General features: G+C 53.0%; 1 protein-coding gene across 17 annotated transcripts in view; it reads right to left on the bottom strand.

Annotated features, from left to right (window-relative positions):
• Tacc2 (transforming acidic coiled-coil containing protein 2) overlaps window positions 1-16,580 on the bottom strand; it is a 186,110-nt gene that overhangs the window by 40,312 nt on the left and 129,218 nt on the right. For all 17 annotated transcript variants that reach the window (XM_026384264.2, XM_026384270.2, XM_026384267.2 and 14 more), the window contains one exon: window positions 192-328. In XM_026384264.2, the coding sequence (XP_026240049.2) occupies window positions 192-328 (137 nt within the window). The remainder of the gene's footprint in view (window positions 1-191; window positions 329-16,580) is intronic.

The following is a 16,580-nucleotide window of genomic DNA, read 5'->3' as shown; positions in this document are numbered from 1 at the left end:
GGAGCTCACCCCAGCCTTGATGACAACCTGCAAAACACAGGACACAGCCCAGAGTCAAGGCCCAGTGCTGCGGGCTGTGACTAGTCTGAGGGTCTTGCTTCCTCTGTGCTGGGGTGGGCATCTGCCTCCAGTGTGCACTGCCAGGAGTCACCGCCCGTCTTCCAGGGGCCCTGGCCCTGGCCCTGCGTTACCTGGTTCTTCCGGGGCTGGTGGTACGCTGACCTCAGGCTCTGGGATGACTTCAGGGGGTGGCGGAGGTGGGGCTGGTGGAGCTTTGACAGGGGTCGTTGACTCCGGGGTCTCAAATGCTTCTTCAGAGTCAGAACTCCTGAAGGAGAGAGGAGAGAGACAGGTCAGACAGGGCCAAGGGCAATTCTGCACGTTGCGCTCCAACACAGCACCAGCCACGGGGGCAGCTAGAGGTGGGCCCTCAATTCAACCACCTGGGGACAGAGGTGAGAAAGTGAGGACTTGATTAGGACCAGACCCCTTATTCTTTGAACTCAGCTCTACTCAGATCACATACTTGTCACCTCAGGGGAAATTCGCCCACGGCAGACTCTCCGGGGGAACTCTGGTATCCACTCCTTGGCGTCCATTCAGACCCAGGGTAGTATGCGTGTTGGACAGGGTGGTTCCTGTCACCTAAATTCCCACCCCATGGAGTTAGGTGTCCATGCCCCTCTCCCTCCTTCCCAGCGCCCCTCATAAACTGTCATCAGAGATTTACTCACTTGCTAATAATCGTGTCCTCTCTTTCCTCCACGGGGCTGTACATGCCATGCTTGTTCACAGCACCCAGAGCCCCACACCAGGACAGTGAATGGGCCTCTATGAGTGAGTGAAAGCCAGAGAGCCAGCAAGGACGGGCACCAGGCCAAGCCACAAAGCTCTGCCTGGGAGCCCGAGGGTGTGGACACGGTTCTTGTGGGCCCTGCAGGACAAGAAAGGTTCTCCACCTGGAGATGTGGACCAAAAGTCCGCCCCGAGAAGCTACTGTCTGTCACATGGGCAGCCAATGGCCAAAGCCTTGCCCTGGGCTAAGACAGTCGGCAGACGCCCTGCTCCCTCACCTGCTTCCACAGGTGCTCCGTCTTAAGCCAGAAGATGAGGCTCCCCAGGTGACTGGCCCGCATGCTGCCTGGGCCAGAGGGCAGCAGTACACTGGCTCCAGCTGCCCGTGGACAGGCGCCCCACCACAGCTACGTGGACGGTCAGCGTGGAAGTGTCAGCAGCGGGCCAGTTCCCACCTCGGAATATGATAAATAAACCCGAACACCAATGGGTTCATTTGCAACAAGGCGGTTAACTACCAAGAGGGTGGGCTCTAAGGACTGCACATTGGCATGAATGACCCTGGCAGGCGGTAATGGGGCAGGTGACGGGGAACACGTTGTGACAGACACACTGGGCTGCACCCGTGCCGCTGAGCCAGGGAGGCCAACAGTGTGGGGCAGGCACACTGCTGGCCTCTCCCGGGTCAGAGGACCGGTGACCAGGTACAGGCCACCATCTTCTAAAGACCAACAGCCAGAGAGCACCAGGAACCAAACCAATCCCTCCACTATCTGCCAGGAGGACAGAAAGGGGCCATTTGGTGAGTTCCCTTGTGCGAGACTCATAGTGCCAGAGGTCACCCCCACCCACCCCCCATAAGGACCTTGACTCCTCTAACCAGCCATGAAGTCCTCCAGGGACCCAAAGACATGAACAAACCCCAGAGCTGCTCTTGATGGGCTCCACTGGGCCGAAGCCAGCACAGTATCGAGTTTCCTGAGTAAGTACTTACAATTCATGCAAACACAACAGGGAAACTGACTTTTTAACACACACACACATTAATATTAAAGGACTGAGCTTTTGTCCAAGAGGAGAATTTAAGACCCATCCCCACAGGGACGGTGACAGATCTAGGCACGTGCGATTCTGCAGAGTCTGTTTACAAATATGAGAACACAGGAGGTCACACCACGCAGCAGCCAAGAGGAAGGAGAGCCTGGATCACCTTGGTGGCCGGGGTGGACTCTGGGAACTGGCTTCCCCACCCTGCCCCCAGCATCGGGGCAACACTGACAAGACGCACGAAGCCAACTTGCCTCTCTCCAGAGCCTCCTGGAAGGGCCAGTGGCCCGGGAGCCCGGCTGCTGCTCACCACCGTCCACATCCACCGGGCCCATTCCACCGGAGACCACATCCGCCAGGAGCCAAAGGCCATCTCCACGGAAGAACAGCCTCTGTCCCCCGAATTCCCAGCCCTAATGTCCTCGCTGGTATCTTTGAGATCTAAATCTCTTTCATTATCACCAAAACAGTTAGCCACACCACCAGACACAGACGCCATGAGCTTCTCCGGCATCCAGAGGCCCCAGTGCCGCTCCACCCAAGCTGAGATGCAAGGAGAGGGACTGAGTGTCCGTCCCCCTAGCTTCTGCATCCCTGGGCACTGGTGACATGTGACTCTGGAGCACAAAGAGCCCTGGTCTTTCTCAACAGCACAGCAACAGGGAGGGCCGGATGCTCTTGGGGTCTAGCTGCAGCTGCCCGATGGCACACCTGCTTGGAGGGACCGCCATTCACGGGGCCTGTGTGGGAGGCAGCGCCGGGGGTGGGCAGGGCAGGGGCACACCAGGCCCTTTGTGCCCCCTATCCTGTTGACTATTAACTATTTCTGCATCAAAACACTGGGGTCCACCGTGGGCCACAGGAATGGCACTCACTTCCGGAGCCGTCTGCCTTGTTTTCGTATTTCCACGCCCTCTCCTGGGAGGGGAGAGCAAGTTAATTAGAGGAGGCGGATGGCAGCTTTTTTAATTAGCTCTTTTTTCCCTATTCAGTTTCCCAGGAGCTCGAAACATTTCCAAGAGCAAAAATTTCTACAGTCCACCCACAAAGAGTCTGTACATAAAAATAAAGCAGCATTTTGGAGCCCCAAGGCACAAAGGCAATTCCCACAGGCTGTTTTCTTTTTTGTTCCCCAACCAGAAAAAACTAAAATGTAAGAAATTACTCTGTGATGGCTCCACACACTTTAAAACTGGGATGGGGCTGGGGGAGGAAATTAATATGCCACAAGTATGCATCACAAAGAGAAATGTTGTCATTACAATCTGTTAAAACATCCCTAAATTATAAGTAAATATATTTCCCTAGATGGGCATATGCTATGTTCACCATATAAGTAAGTATGCAAATACGATGTGTATATTTCTATGGTCTGAACAGTTCTTAATAGCCAAACATAACACAGTGACTCTGATTCTCAGCATGAGAAGCATAATTACTATAATTTGTTGAACATTTTGTTATGCATCAGGCACTGGACTGAACCCATTTGTACACTTACTTATAATCTTCAAACAGACCATTTTACAGATGAAACAATCATGGCTTAGAGAGGCAAATTACTCTGCCCTCGGCCATGTAGTTAGTTAGCAAATGATGGAAGCCAGGGCTCAAATCCAAAACTGTCTTTAAAATCCATGCCCTTTTCACGATTTCTGTGGCTTCCAAATGTTTTTAGCAAGCTCAATTTATTGTATGTTCTTATCCTAAAGTCTGTCGGGGATGAACTGAGAGCTGACACTGGGGCTGGGGGTGCCCACTGCAGCATTATCTCTGCTGATTTCCCTCCTGCTCACACGGTGCCAGGACAGGTCCTGATCACCCATGAGCTCATCACAAACAGCCCCTGTGTTTGCAGAGCTTGTCCTCTGATCCGGGGACAGTCTTCAACAAGTCAGGCAGGGCCGCAGAGCCACCCACCTGCAGGACACCACCCACCAGCACACGGGGGTACGCTACCGTGTGAGGTGGCACACAGGGAAGAGGGAAACCTGAGCCTGCAGGGCTCCCCAACTGTTAGGCCAGCTTAGGGGCTTTTTTACCCAGCTATTTTCTCAGATTTCAGAGACGTCCCCAGAGCTCTCAAGACTAAGTCTCAAAGCCACAGTTGGAGGTTGTCCAACACAATTCTGAGTTCAGCCCTCCCCAGTAATGCGCTGTGTCAAAACAGGTTATGAAACTGTCCCCAAAGCCAGAGTGTGGACTCTCTTTTCCCTTTATTTGTGATTTGGTTTAAATATTTTCATGTTTTTACTTATATATGAACTATGATAGTATCGAGTAGTATAAGACCAGCACACACACATGATATAATAATATATACATCCACTTGTACATATAGAAATACAGATCTACCTTTGAGTGTCAGTGTGTGCGTACATAATGAAAACATGGACGTCTATTAATAAAAAGGTACTGTAAATATGGTTTCCCAACACATCACTAAGTGGTTCCATTTTGCTCAATTTTTACTGGAGAAAATTCAAGGTCTGGGGATAATAAGTAGCAGAGACCATACAAGTTTCCAAAAGGAAAGTTAAGCGATCTTTTTATCCCATTTGTGTGGTTTAGATATGAGGTGTCTTCCAAAAGCTCAGGCGGAAGACGATGCCAAGTGTTCAGAGGTGAAATGATTAGGGTTATGCGAGCTGTGGCCTACGTAGTGCTGGTATGGGTTAACTGGGCAGGCAGGTCATCGCTGGAGGAAGAAAGTCACCGGGCTATGCCTTTGGGGTGTACACTTTGTCCTTGGTGAGAAGAGCTCTGCTTCCTGGTCGCCAGGTTCTAGGCTGCTTTCCTAGGACATCCCTCCACCTGGATGCTCTGCCTCACCCTGGGCCCAGAGCTAGAGCTGGCCGACGATGGACTGAGCCTCTGAGACCATGAGTCAAAATAAACTTTTTTTCCTCTAAACTGTTCTTTTCGAGTATTTTGGTCACCATGACAGAAAGCCGATTAAAACACCATCTTTTTTAAACAGGGGAGGAAACTGAGGCCCAGAGACCTGGAGCGACTTGCCCAAGTCTCTGGCCGGTTTGTGGCAGCCGTAGCCAGAAATCCCACAGAACCAGGCCTGACTCCACCAGGGGCTGCCTCCCAATAGGAGTCTGTGTTCTGCACCACCACGCCCACCCTGGAAACCCACAGTCACCCAGTGCTACCTGATGATCAAGACTGGCTGGTTAGGAGTGCTCATGTTTATCTATTTCTAGATCAAGTCCCAAGATGAAAGTGACCTGGGACTGGATGGGAGTTTGGGGACCACCCACCCAAACATGCTAGACACAGGGCCTCCCCATGACGTAAGACACACCCTCTGAGCTCCATGCAGAGGTCAGTGCTGCCTGAGGCCAGGCTGCCCCTTTCTTCACCCCGCCCCCCACCTGGCTCTTGAAGATGAAGCCCAGGCAACGGCCACGGATCTGGCCAAAAGCTCTACTTTGGGGAAGATCAGGCAACATCTCTAGGCCAAAAGACCATCTGCTGTCCCTGAAGAGAGGGGCAGCTTCCAGAAACAAAACTGAGCCCTCAGCAGATTAGACAGACTCATTCATCTGCATCTCATGCAGGAGTCTGATGAATTTGTGAGTAAGTGCATATTTTCAAAACTGCTGCATACTAGATTCTATTCAACAAAATACTTCCCTGAATCCCAGCCAACACCCCCCCCCACACACACACACACACAACGTGCAAGCTCACACACTCCTCCTGTCTAAATGACTTGACCTGACTGGTAGATGCTCAGGGGCTGGATGCCAGGGTCTTTTTCTTTAATGCACCCATCCTGGTTGGAGAAAGAAATCTGCTCTGATGTATGTCTCTCACGGAGGAGAGGCAAGAACACAATTTCAACAACCAAATGCTGAAACCCCTTGGGACAGGCAGGTAGCTGGGAAGCAGACTTCAGGAGCCGTCTTCCATGAACACAAAGTCAGCTCTGACCAGCCAGGCTGCCAGTTTTCTAGATTAACACCTAGGGTCACCTAGGGAAAATCAAGGCAGACCCATTTACCCCAGATTCCCAGCACCCAGTGTCTGTTGGGTTAATAAGATGGTCCTGCTGTCAGAGGCCAAGTGTCTATCACTTGGTGGCTGTGCTGAGAGGTTAGCAGAGCTCGAAGGCCAAGGCCATACCAGTTGTCCCCAGGTTAGAGAGGTGGCAGGCCAAGGGGAAAGAGCCCACACAGATGAAGGGTCTCTCAGACCCAGTTACACCCAGTTGTAAATTAAATGTAACTGAAGTCCTTTCAAGAAGCAGGACTTAACTCTGGATAACTAAGACAAAAGTACAACTTACTATCAGGTTCTGGAGGATTCCGATTAGACAGAGGACTGTGGGTCTCCAGGCATTTTTTGGATCACCCAGCACTCAGCTTGGTTGAAATTCCTGGGAGGGAGCATCTGACTGACCCTCCTTGGGTTTACGCCCATGACTTAGCTAGTAGAGGTCAGGGGACCTTCGTAAGGAAACAATCCAATGGAAGAGGACAGGCAGACTTCCCCAAAAGGCGGTCAGAAGGTGGAGTGAATGGCAAGGAGCCCAAAGAACAAATGTCATGTCACTCACTTGACAAAGACGTGACCTTAGACAAGCTACTTGACCTCCCAGGCCCTTGGATTATTTGCAAGTTCTGACTCTTCCCCTGGACCCCAGGCATTAGAGAACCGGGGTGTGATCTGCTCGCATGCTGGCTGGGCCTTCTATTTTATTTGGTCAAAACAACCGAGTTGGGAGGTTGAAAGAGAATCTGGAGGCCATGTGGAGTGTGGCCGCCGCCTGGCCAGGGTGTCTGTGAACCGCGTGTGTCCTCAGAACATGGCTGCTCTGAATCGTAAGAGCTCTGCCTCGCCCTTCCTGAGCCATGCAATCAATCCTGTCTCCAGGGACAGGCCAGCACCTGCAGAACGGCTCAGCATGACACTGTACACAAGTGGGTGTGTACACACGTGCCCACCAGGGAGCGTAATCAAGACTCAAGAAAAATAAAGGGGCACCGGCTGCCCTCGCACGTCCCTACTTCCATGCACTCATGTCCCTGAAACCTCATCCTGGCAGCAGAGCTCCTTACTGAGTAAGTCCAATTGGAAGCTTTACTTTAAACCAACCAGGACCCCAGAAAGCACAGAAACCTCCCTGTTCCACCAACCCATGCACAGAGCTTGCTCTAAAGTCCTCCAAAAAGCTCTTCTGGGCTTCTCTGGAAACATATTTAGCTCTCCTAATTTCATACACGGGTCTAAGAGGTTTAGTATCTGGTTTACGAAACAAAATCAAATTAGTTGTTTTTGTGGCACTGGGAATTGAACCCAGGGGCGCTCGACCAGTGAGTACACCTCCAGCCCTTTTTATTTTAAGTCAGGGTCTCGTTAAGTTGCAGAGGCTGGCCTGGAACTTGGGATCCTCCTGCCTCAGCCTCCCCAGTTGCTGGGATTACAGGTGTGTGCACCACCAACCTTGGCTCCAAATCAATTAGAAAGGGCAGGGTATTGAGGTGGGTACCCATAACGGGTGTGTGGCTACTGAGCCAAAAAACATAAGGAGGAGAGCAGCACTGCCCAGCCAACCTGGGGGGCTTCCCCAGCACCTGGCAAGTTAACAGGTCCTCCTTGGGCACCATCCGCCTAGAAGGGGTTGGGTTGCAGGACAGTTAGGAGAGCTCCAAGCTAAATGATGTGTTGAAATAAGCAGGTCAATTAAGAAACGTATGTCAGTATGAGCTTCTTTATAATAAAACGATGACATTTAAACATACACAAATGTAGATAAACGCTTATGTACTTTCACATTCTTGTCTGCCTCTGTAGGAAGAGAAAGAGTCCCACGGGTAGGCAGCACTTAGGGAGGTTCTAGAATTCAGAACGAGATGTTTAAACACAGACACGAGAAACACCCAGGCTGCCAGGGCACAGGGGAGGACTCCAGCCCCAATAGGGAGAGCAGTCACACACTGCTGGGGACTTGGGGACCAGCTCAGATTGTTCAGCAAGTTCTTCCAAATGTCATATGGTTCCCAGACATGACCAAGGGGACCCAGCTGGGATCTGAGCAGCTGGATCATGTTTAGGGCAACAGATTAAAGAAAAGGAGCCAACAGGAGTTTGGCAAAAGCTGAGGGGCTGCAAGAATCTAGGACAGACACAGTCAGCAGGGTCAGCTCCCCCCAGGCCGCCCCGTCTCACCCTCAGGGGTTCCCTGGGCCATCACCCTGCATCGGGGCTCATGGTCTACACTCCCGAGTGTTCTGGTTTGAAGTGTGGTCTCCTGAGCAGGTACCCCAGTACCAGGCTGGGGCTGCGAACAGCTAGGAAAGGATCTACCCCACGTCCGCTCACCTCAGGGCTTCCTCCTCATGATCAGCCAGTCATCCCAACAGTGAAGTGCAAGACCTCCCAGCACTATGCAGCAGAACCTGCCATCCACCACCAGCGGGCACCTGGGCAGGTGAGCCAGCCCCACTCTCCAACAGTCCCCAGGTCCTGAGGAGGAGCCGAGACAAGGGCGCAAATCTCATCCTAAGCCAAGTGCCTGCCCCTGGGTCACAGAAGCTCCTAGGCATGGACCAGGGAGTCTGCCGGCAGGTCAGTCTCTGGTCCATTTGGATGCGTCCAGTTTTCTAGGGCATTTTCACCCCCAGGGGAAGGGTTCAGGGACACCCCAGGGGGCAGTGAGTCGGGCCAGCAGGTGACTCCTGGTGACTCCTGCCACTCGTCCCTCCTCACCTCTCTCCCCTTTGCTTTGGCCCATTCTTTCATTCAACCAGCGGGAAGGCCCACACCAGGCCACCAGGCCACCAGGCCTGCAAAGGCTTGGATTCTCAGCTCCTACAGAGAGTGTCTGGGGAGCCTGGGCCAAGGGCAATGCCATCCTAGGGTCAAGGGGACACGAAAGGGATGGGTGATCTCAGAGCAGACTCTTCTAAAGAGCGGGCCATGGGGGTTCGGCTCTGCAGGGGGGAGGAGCAGCTCTGGTCCAAGGACCCAGCTCCCAGCTCTTTCTGTCTAATGTGGGTCTGTCTTTCTCCCCCACCCCCATACATCTTTGCATCTATCTCTGAATTCTCTGCCTCCACCTGCCCCGGCACCATGGCTCTAGGTTTCCCAGGCTTCAACCTCCCTCCTCTCTTCCCCCTCCAGTCAGGAGGAAGCTGCCCTGCTAATGTGAACACTGCACTGCCCATGAATAATTAAAGGCCATGTGTCTTGACTCTATAATTTGTCATTTGTGACTTTCCCTTGAAGCTGGTACTTCAACACCTGTAAACCACAATAGATAACAGTAATGGGGGGGGGTCCGTGGCTCTCACTGCGCAGGACGCACCTCCCCCTGCTGCTTCACTCCATGTGAACGTGGATGGCTCTGAGGATCACTGTGTTCAACAACATACACACCTTGCACCCACATTCTATCAGGTGGTGGCAATTCCAGAGGCCCAGGAAGCCTGGGGAGCTCCTGGGGGATCCAAGCAGCATCCCACCTTTGTCCCCCCTGGTCACACTCCCTGCTGGACCAGGGAGAGGCCTTCAGAGACTCTGGAGCTTTGCCCAACTTGGTAAAAACACACTTGGTTTTAATTTTGGGGTTTTGTTTGGTTGTTGTTGTTGTTGTTTGGGGGGGCATCACTAGGAATTGAACCTAGGGCTGGCTCTACCACTGAGCCACATCCCCAACCCTTTTTATTTCTCATTTTGAGAGAGGGTCTCACTAAGTTGCGGAGGCTGGCTTTGAACTTGTGATCCCTCAGCCTGGCGAGTCACCGGATCACAGGTGTGCACCACTGTGCCCATTTTGGTTTAGTTTTTGTTACATTTCACTTATCTGAAAACTGGTCATTCTCAAGGTCCTGCCAGTAGATGTTCAACAAATTCGTCCCACAGAGATTCCCCACTAGCCAGGCAATTCTCCAGAATGCCTCTTTCCTGCTCTGCTAAATACATGATCCTGTGTGTCACAGAGACTCCATCACAATTTTGTGCATTGAAATAAAAGAAGCACATGGATTAGACATGGTGTGGCCAATGTGACATGGTGTGGCCAATGTGACATGGTGTGGCCAATGTGCTGTGGTAAGAGCCTGAAACTGGGAAAGTTTTAAAAGCTGGTTTGTTACCACATACGTCTGCAAACCGTGCCTGGGTACAATAAGAAGAGAAAGGACTTAAATCCTTTGTCCCTCCCTTCCAGACCTCCTTACAAGACTGCAGCCCGGGCACACTCAGGGCCTGGGAAGCCACTCCCTCTGCTCTCACCTGACACAGCAATGCCAGCTCAGTCTTTGACCCACTTATTACAAATCCAAGCCAATAAAAGTCTAAATTCAGGCCCCTACTTTGCCTGGAACACATGAATTACAGGATTCTGAAGACAGCAGAACAATCTCCATCAAAAAGAAAACTGAGCATCAACAGCTTCGTGCTCCGCCACCTGTGAGGTGAGCACCGCTGGACAGGTGCCTAACAGCCCTGGACCGCAGTTTCCTGCACCACGGGCAGCTGGAGAGAGCAGAGGACAGCGCCATGCACGGGTGCTCTGGGAGCTGGGTCTGCATCTGTAGGGCACTCTGTACAGAGCCCAGCACTTAGAAGGCATTTACTCACCAGTCTTCAAAGGGTTAGAACTCTACAATTGCCGGGCTCCGTGGTGCACACCTAAAACCCCAGTGACCTGGGAGACCCTGAGCCACTTAGCAAGACCCCGTCTCAAAATAAAAAAGTAAAATAAAAGGGGGTTGGGGTATAGCTCAGTGGTTAGGCCCCCCTGGGTCTAATCCCCGATGCCAAAAACAAAACAAAACAAAATGAACAACAACAAAAAAAACTCCACAACTAAAATCACTGAGTCCTTCACGTAACACATCAGAGAAACCTAAACACAATCATGCTCCCATTTTCTTTAAAGTCCTGTGGCTGAGAGACAGCTGTACCAGTGATTCATGAGTTTACAGAGCAATGAAAAAGGAACGTGACTTTCCTTGCTCTTCCCTCACATCAACACACACACACACACACACACACACACACACACACGCACACACACACAGCTAAAATGGCTGTGGGTGAGGAATTGTAAAATTAAGCAATAAATCTCACTCGAATATTTACTGAGCTAATCCAATCACTCAGAGAGAACCCGTAATCAGCTGAAGCTGTTGGCTGCGGGCTCCAGGAAGCACTGGGGGTCTCCCTCTGGCGTTCCCAAGAAGGGGGGGCCCCCGGGAGCTGAGACATGGAGAGCGCGGGAGCCAGTCACCACACAGCTGGGGAGAAGGTTCCAGAGGGCGGCTGGCAAGTGCAGAAGGGGCTGGAGTGTGGCTCAGGGGGACAGCTCCTCCCAGCACACACAAGGGCCCCCTTCAGCCCTGTGCACCTCAAAAATACCCAAGGAGAAAGGGCTTCGGCCACCTGGGAGAATGAAGTGGACAGAGAGGAGAAGGTCTGCCAGGAGGCCTCAGAGAGGGCAGCAGTGACAATGACAATGTTGGGCATATGCGGAGCTGGGAGGCCATGCAGGGCTTGGCCCCTGAGGAAGGACTTGCCCTGGGTCATGTTTCCAGAAGGTCCTTCTGACCGCTGAGACCCACAGCAGGGACAGGAATGGCAGGTTACAGTGACAGGTGTCAAGGAGAACGGCAATTTCAACCTGTGCTTCTTAAAAGTTTTGGCTAAAAAGTGCATTTGTTTTTACTTGCACTATAATGAATACAGGGAAGAAACGGTTTTTCTTAACTCCAAGAGATTCTGAATCTCTTGTGTACTGGCTGATTTAATCGCAGCAAAGACATCAGAGCCATAATCGTGGTTTAAATATGACAGGGCTGATAAGTAACCCTGGATTTCAATTATACGTTTAACAAAGCTCCAACGGACAGATATAATTTCCCACATCAAACAAGCATGGCTATCTCGAGGTTAAGGGTTCTGTGGCAATGACCCAACTGAGTTAAAAATAGACTCGGAGCTGACCTTCTTGCCAACAAGCTACTCTACCGTTATCGGATAAGCAAAGGCACACGGATGCGTCTGAGGACGGTCACCTGGCCATTTCTCTTCATCATGCCTCCAGCCTCCCGGGCACACAAAGCTCCTTGCTTTACGTTTACAACAGATGTCAAGGGCCAGCCCTGGGCTTCGTGTCCAAGCCGCCTGCACAAAGGCTGAAAGCTGCCACTATCTCCAAGTGCCGGCTGTTTAAAAGTTGTCTCCTGGCTTCGCAGGAATTCTAGGGTGAGTTGAGCTCCATAATTAGGGGCTGGCTGGGCTACGTAACCAGGGGTTTCGGTTGAACCACATAATTGGGGATTTGTCCTTTCTTCTTAGTTCATCACAGAACTGTTGACTGATCATCACAATCAAAAGGAAAGAATCGGGGATTCCGGGTGACAGGTGCACGGCTCCTGCGCCAGCATGAATGGGGACGCTGTCATTTCCACCTCAGGTCCCCTTCCAAAGCCAGCACAGGGGCCAGCTGATAAGGACCAAGAGGACCACTGAGGGGATGGCAGCTCCAGGCCAGAGTCCTTAATGACAATGCCACCGAGTCACCACTCCACGGGCGTCTGGAGGCTTAACAGAAACCGTGCAAAAAAGACACCAGTGATGGGGAAGAGCATTTCCAGGTAAAGACAAATAATCAGAAACTTAAGTACCATCTTGAAACCGAGGTCCCACAAACCCTCCACGTCCTCTTCAGACACCAACTTCCACCAAGGACTTGAAGCAAGGAGGAAGAGAGGTGAGGGGAGGAAAGAGAGGGAGGAAGGTGTGTGGCTCCAAGGAGACAAACTCCGGCTCTTCACTGTGAACGGATGCTCCATGGGGGTCCCCAACTGTCCCTCCTCTGCCAACTCCATGTGCTGGAATCCTAACCTCCAAGCGGATGCTAGGGGTGGTTAGGTCACCAGGGACTCAGGTCCTTAGGAAAGAGGCCCCAGAGAGAACCCCCAACTCCTGCTGCCATGTGAGGACATGGCAAGAGGTGCCCACCTCTATGACCCACAACGGGAGCCCTCACTCGACACCAAGTCCGGCTTGGATATTAGTCGTCCTGGCCTCCAGGACTGTGAGAAATACGTTTCTATTGTCCATAAGCCACTGGGCTCATGGTATTTCGTTACAGCGGCCAGAACAGACGTCCAGAGGTGAGCTTGTGCATCCCACTGACGTGTCCCCAGGGCCGTCCACCTGAGACCTCTGCAGACTTGCTCCTCACATCTGGGCCCCGGCAAGTGCAGGGCTTATCTCCTCCCCAGCTTCATTCTCCTGCTGCTCTGAAGACCTCTCACCCCCAGGCCACCTATGGACCGAGACCTCCAAAACCGTGAGCCCCCAAATAAACTTTCCTCCTCTTACGGTTCTTCTCAGGTCCTTTAGTCACAGGAGCAAATGAGCCACCGACCTAGTCATAACTCTTTAAAGGCGACCACCACCGTGCTGCTCCTCCAGCCGCATGTCCCAAGCGCAGCTGCCTCCTCCTGCCCCTTCCTAGAGGAGGATGGGCTGTATCTGAAGTCCTTACACCCACCTGCCCCTTCCTGGCACCTAATCTCACACAGATGGGGCTTTCTGGGGTCACCCCAGCGTCTCTGCACCTCCAACCGATGGCTGGTCACAGAGCCCACAGCTCGCAGGGGAGATCGACTTTTGTCCACACACACCAAGGGACGTCACCTAACACGGTGTTACACGTTCTCCGGGGCTGGGATGAGCTGGTCCCCAAGTTCCCTGCGGAACAGCAGGTCCAGCCTCTCTATCCCATGACTCCCGGGTGAGGCAGCCTCTCACCCTGAATCCCTGTCCACATAGGGGTGACAGCTGAAGTTCTTCCGAACCAGAAGGACCCCCAGGAATGACCATTTTCAGACAATCCTGAGAGATCGGAACCAGGAGCTGCGCTGCCCCACCTCGGACCTGACAAATCACAAACTCCAGACAGAAGAGAGGCCACTCGGGAGACGCTCAGCAAGATGAAGTTGGGCCCTTTCCCCTTTCCTGCCTTGAACACAAACCCAAACCTGATCAGTTGACTCCCTTTAACTCCGTCTAAGACTTCCACCACCCTCCAGGCCCAGTCCCGGCCATTTCTGCCCCAACCTGCGGCTACTCCAGTATCTTGTGCCAAGCCCAGCCTCTGTCTCCACTTAGTCCTCTCGGCCAGCAAGGCCCTGTCCTTGCTCCCTCCGCCCAGCACACCCTTCCTGCCCAGCAGAGATCTTGCCAGGCTCAAGAGAATGCCTCCTCCTCCATGCAGCCCTCCTGTCCTGCTCTCCCCATCCCTTAGAGCCCTGCTGAAGGCTCCCTGGTGCCACACCCTGTGTGTCTGGTGTCAGCCTCCCCCAGTGGACTGCAAGCTCCCTGCAGGCCAGGCTGTGCACCCCGTAAGTCACCCTGCCCCCCGCCCCCACGTCCACAGGGCCCAGCCTTGTTCTTCACCCGCAGCCCACCCTGCCACCCGGGCCCTTTCCACTGCACAGTTCAATTGCTCCCATTTCATCTTCTAACGTTTTTGACCAATAACATGCTTCCTCGGGGTGTGGCGGAGGGACTTCCCAGGTGGGATTAAAACAGCACCCGGGAAACGCAAGCAGTACTTGCAGCTTGACTGGGAAACGCAATACGTGAGCCCCGGAGGCGCATGAAGAACAGAAGTGCAGGGGGCGGTGGGACGCATCCTGGGGTCTGAGCAGCTGGCTCTGAGGTCAGCACCCTCCTCTCACCTCCCAGGCAGGAAGGGGTTTCCTCACTGCTACCAACCGTCCAGAACAGTGACACTGGTGTGGCCTTCCCACAAACTATCAGCACTTCAGTGTTTTTCTTCACGAGGAATTATGCTGTATTTAAAACAAAAACCCAACCCTCGATGATCTCACATCCCTATAGAGGATAAAACTGAACTCAGAGAAGCAGAGGGCAGGATGGTGGGTGCTGGGGGCGAAGCAGGCTGCGGGTGGGAAGATGTAGGTCAAGTGGTACAAAACTTCAGCCAGAGCAGAGGAGTAAGCTCAAGAGCTCAACGGGACGACTTGGTGACTAGTTCACAACCTCGTGTCATACACTTGAAAATTCAAGAGAGCCCATTTTAAGTGTTCCCTTTTACACAAAAGATATGTGAGGTGATATGTGTGTTAATTAGCCTGACTCAGCTTCTGTGTAACGCACACAGATTCCAGAACATGACACAGTATCTACAATTTTATTTGTCAAAAAAAAAAAAAAAAAAAAAAGTCCCACGAGCACAATACTTCAGAACATTCTGCACATCATTTCTTCTCCGGGGTCTCCAAACACACATGTCCACTCTGACTTCTGCCCCCACTCTGCGGAGCTCTGCAGGTGGCAGAAGCTGATCGTCCACAGCGAGCGGGCACTGCTACGTTTCCAGACGGTGGGGAGGCGTGCACTGACCAGCGCCCTGTCCACTGGCTGTGTGCAGAACCTGTCAAAACCTGGCGTTGTTGCTACCAGTGCAGGAGGCTGGGCACGCTCTCCCCTCTCTATGGAAGGAGAGGTGGTCAGTTTATCAGGAACACGTCACCCTGCAGGCTACCTGCCTCATGACCCAGGGAGCACACAGGACTCACAGACATGGATGGACAGGGGCACCAGGTGGGAGAAAAAAAAAAGAGAGAGAAAATGAAAATCCCCAGTCCAAGGAACACCGTACTGCCCAGTGGCCCTCAAGCACGACCCCACCACAGGGACAGACAGTCCCACTCTGGGAAGGGACCACAGGATAAGGGAGCTCTGCTGGCCAGGGCCCCTACCCAGCCCAAGTCTGCTGTCCAGACTTGGGAGAGGAGGCTGGTGACCTCAGGGCCTTGGAATGCAGGGGCAGCACAGACCCTGCAGTCTGCGGGAGGGTGAGCGCTGGAGGTGGGGAGGGGTCACCGCTCTGGGCCCAGGAGCCATACTGGGGCTCAGACACACCCTCATCTGCGACCAGAGCCGCTGGACGGGAAGGACATGGACAACAAGTACCTGTCTCCTCTGAAGTCCCTGCAGCAGAGCCCTTTCCCGGCCCATCAGCAGCGAGGCTCCAGGGACACACTGCCAGGAGCGTCCAGTCACACACGCCCACGCTCCCCCTGGCTCTCGGGTCACTTCTCTCAGGCTTTGCCCTGGCACCTGAGGATGCTCACTCCAAGTGCCAAAGCCCAGCAGCTGTCCCAGGAGCAGGCGGCCTCCTATGGTCCCCCAGTTAGCGCAGCTGTTGAAGGGCATTTGTGACCAAGCCCAGGACCAGGGCCCAGAGCTCCCTCTTCTCAGTGTCCATACCTCCCTACCTGGGCCATGGGTCCAGTGTCCATGCAGCTCAGAAGCTGAGGCAGGAAACCCCCCAGCAGCTGCATGCCTGTTAGAGGGCTCAGGAGGGCACAGCCGCTCCAGGGAGGTCAGCTCTGGCAGATCAAAGAAGGCGATTCCAACACCATCCATCCTGATGCTCCAGTGTTTGGACTTTTTGGACTTTTGGAGTATTTTTTTTTTTGGGGGGGGGGATGCAGGTGTCCTTTTCCTAAAGCCATCCTGACAATTACCTCTGTAGGAACCCTACCTGTCAGTCACGGGAGACATGTTCCCTCTTTTTTTTTCTTCCTACTTGCAACAGAGGGTGTCTAAGGCCACAGGCAAAGCCCTGTGTGAGGAAGGGCCATTCTAGGTGCAGCTCTGTGCAGGACACTCTAGACTCTAGGCTCCTGGTCACCAGACCTGCCCTGCTTAGTGCACATGAACGTGCACAGGAG

The sequence above is a fragment of the Urocitellus parryii genome, chromosome 5 (assembly GCF_045843805.1).
Source record: "Urocitellus parryii isolate mUroPar1 chromosome 5, mUroPar1.hap1, whole genome shotgun sequence".
Lineage (NCBI taxonomy): Eukaryota > Metazoa > Chordata > Mammalia > Rodentia > Sciuridae > Urocitellus > Urocitellus parryii.
This window is presented reverse-complemented; position numbering and strand designations above follow the sequence as displayed.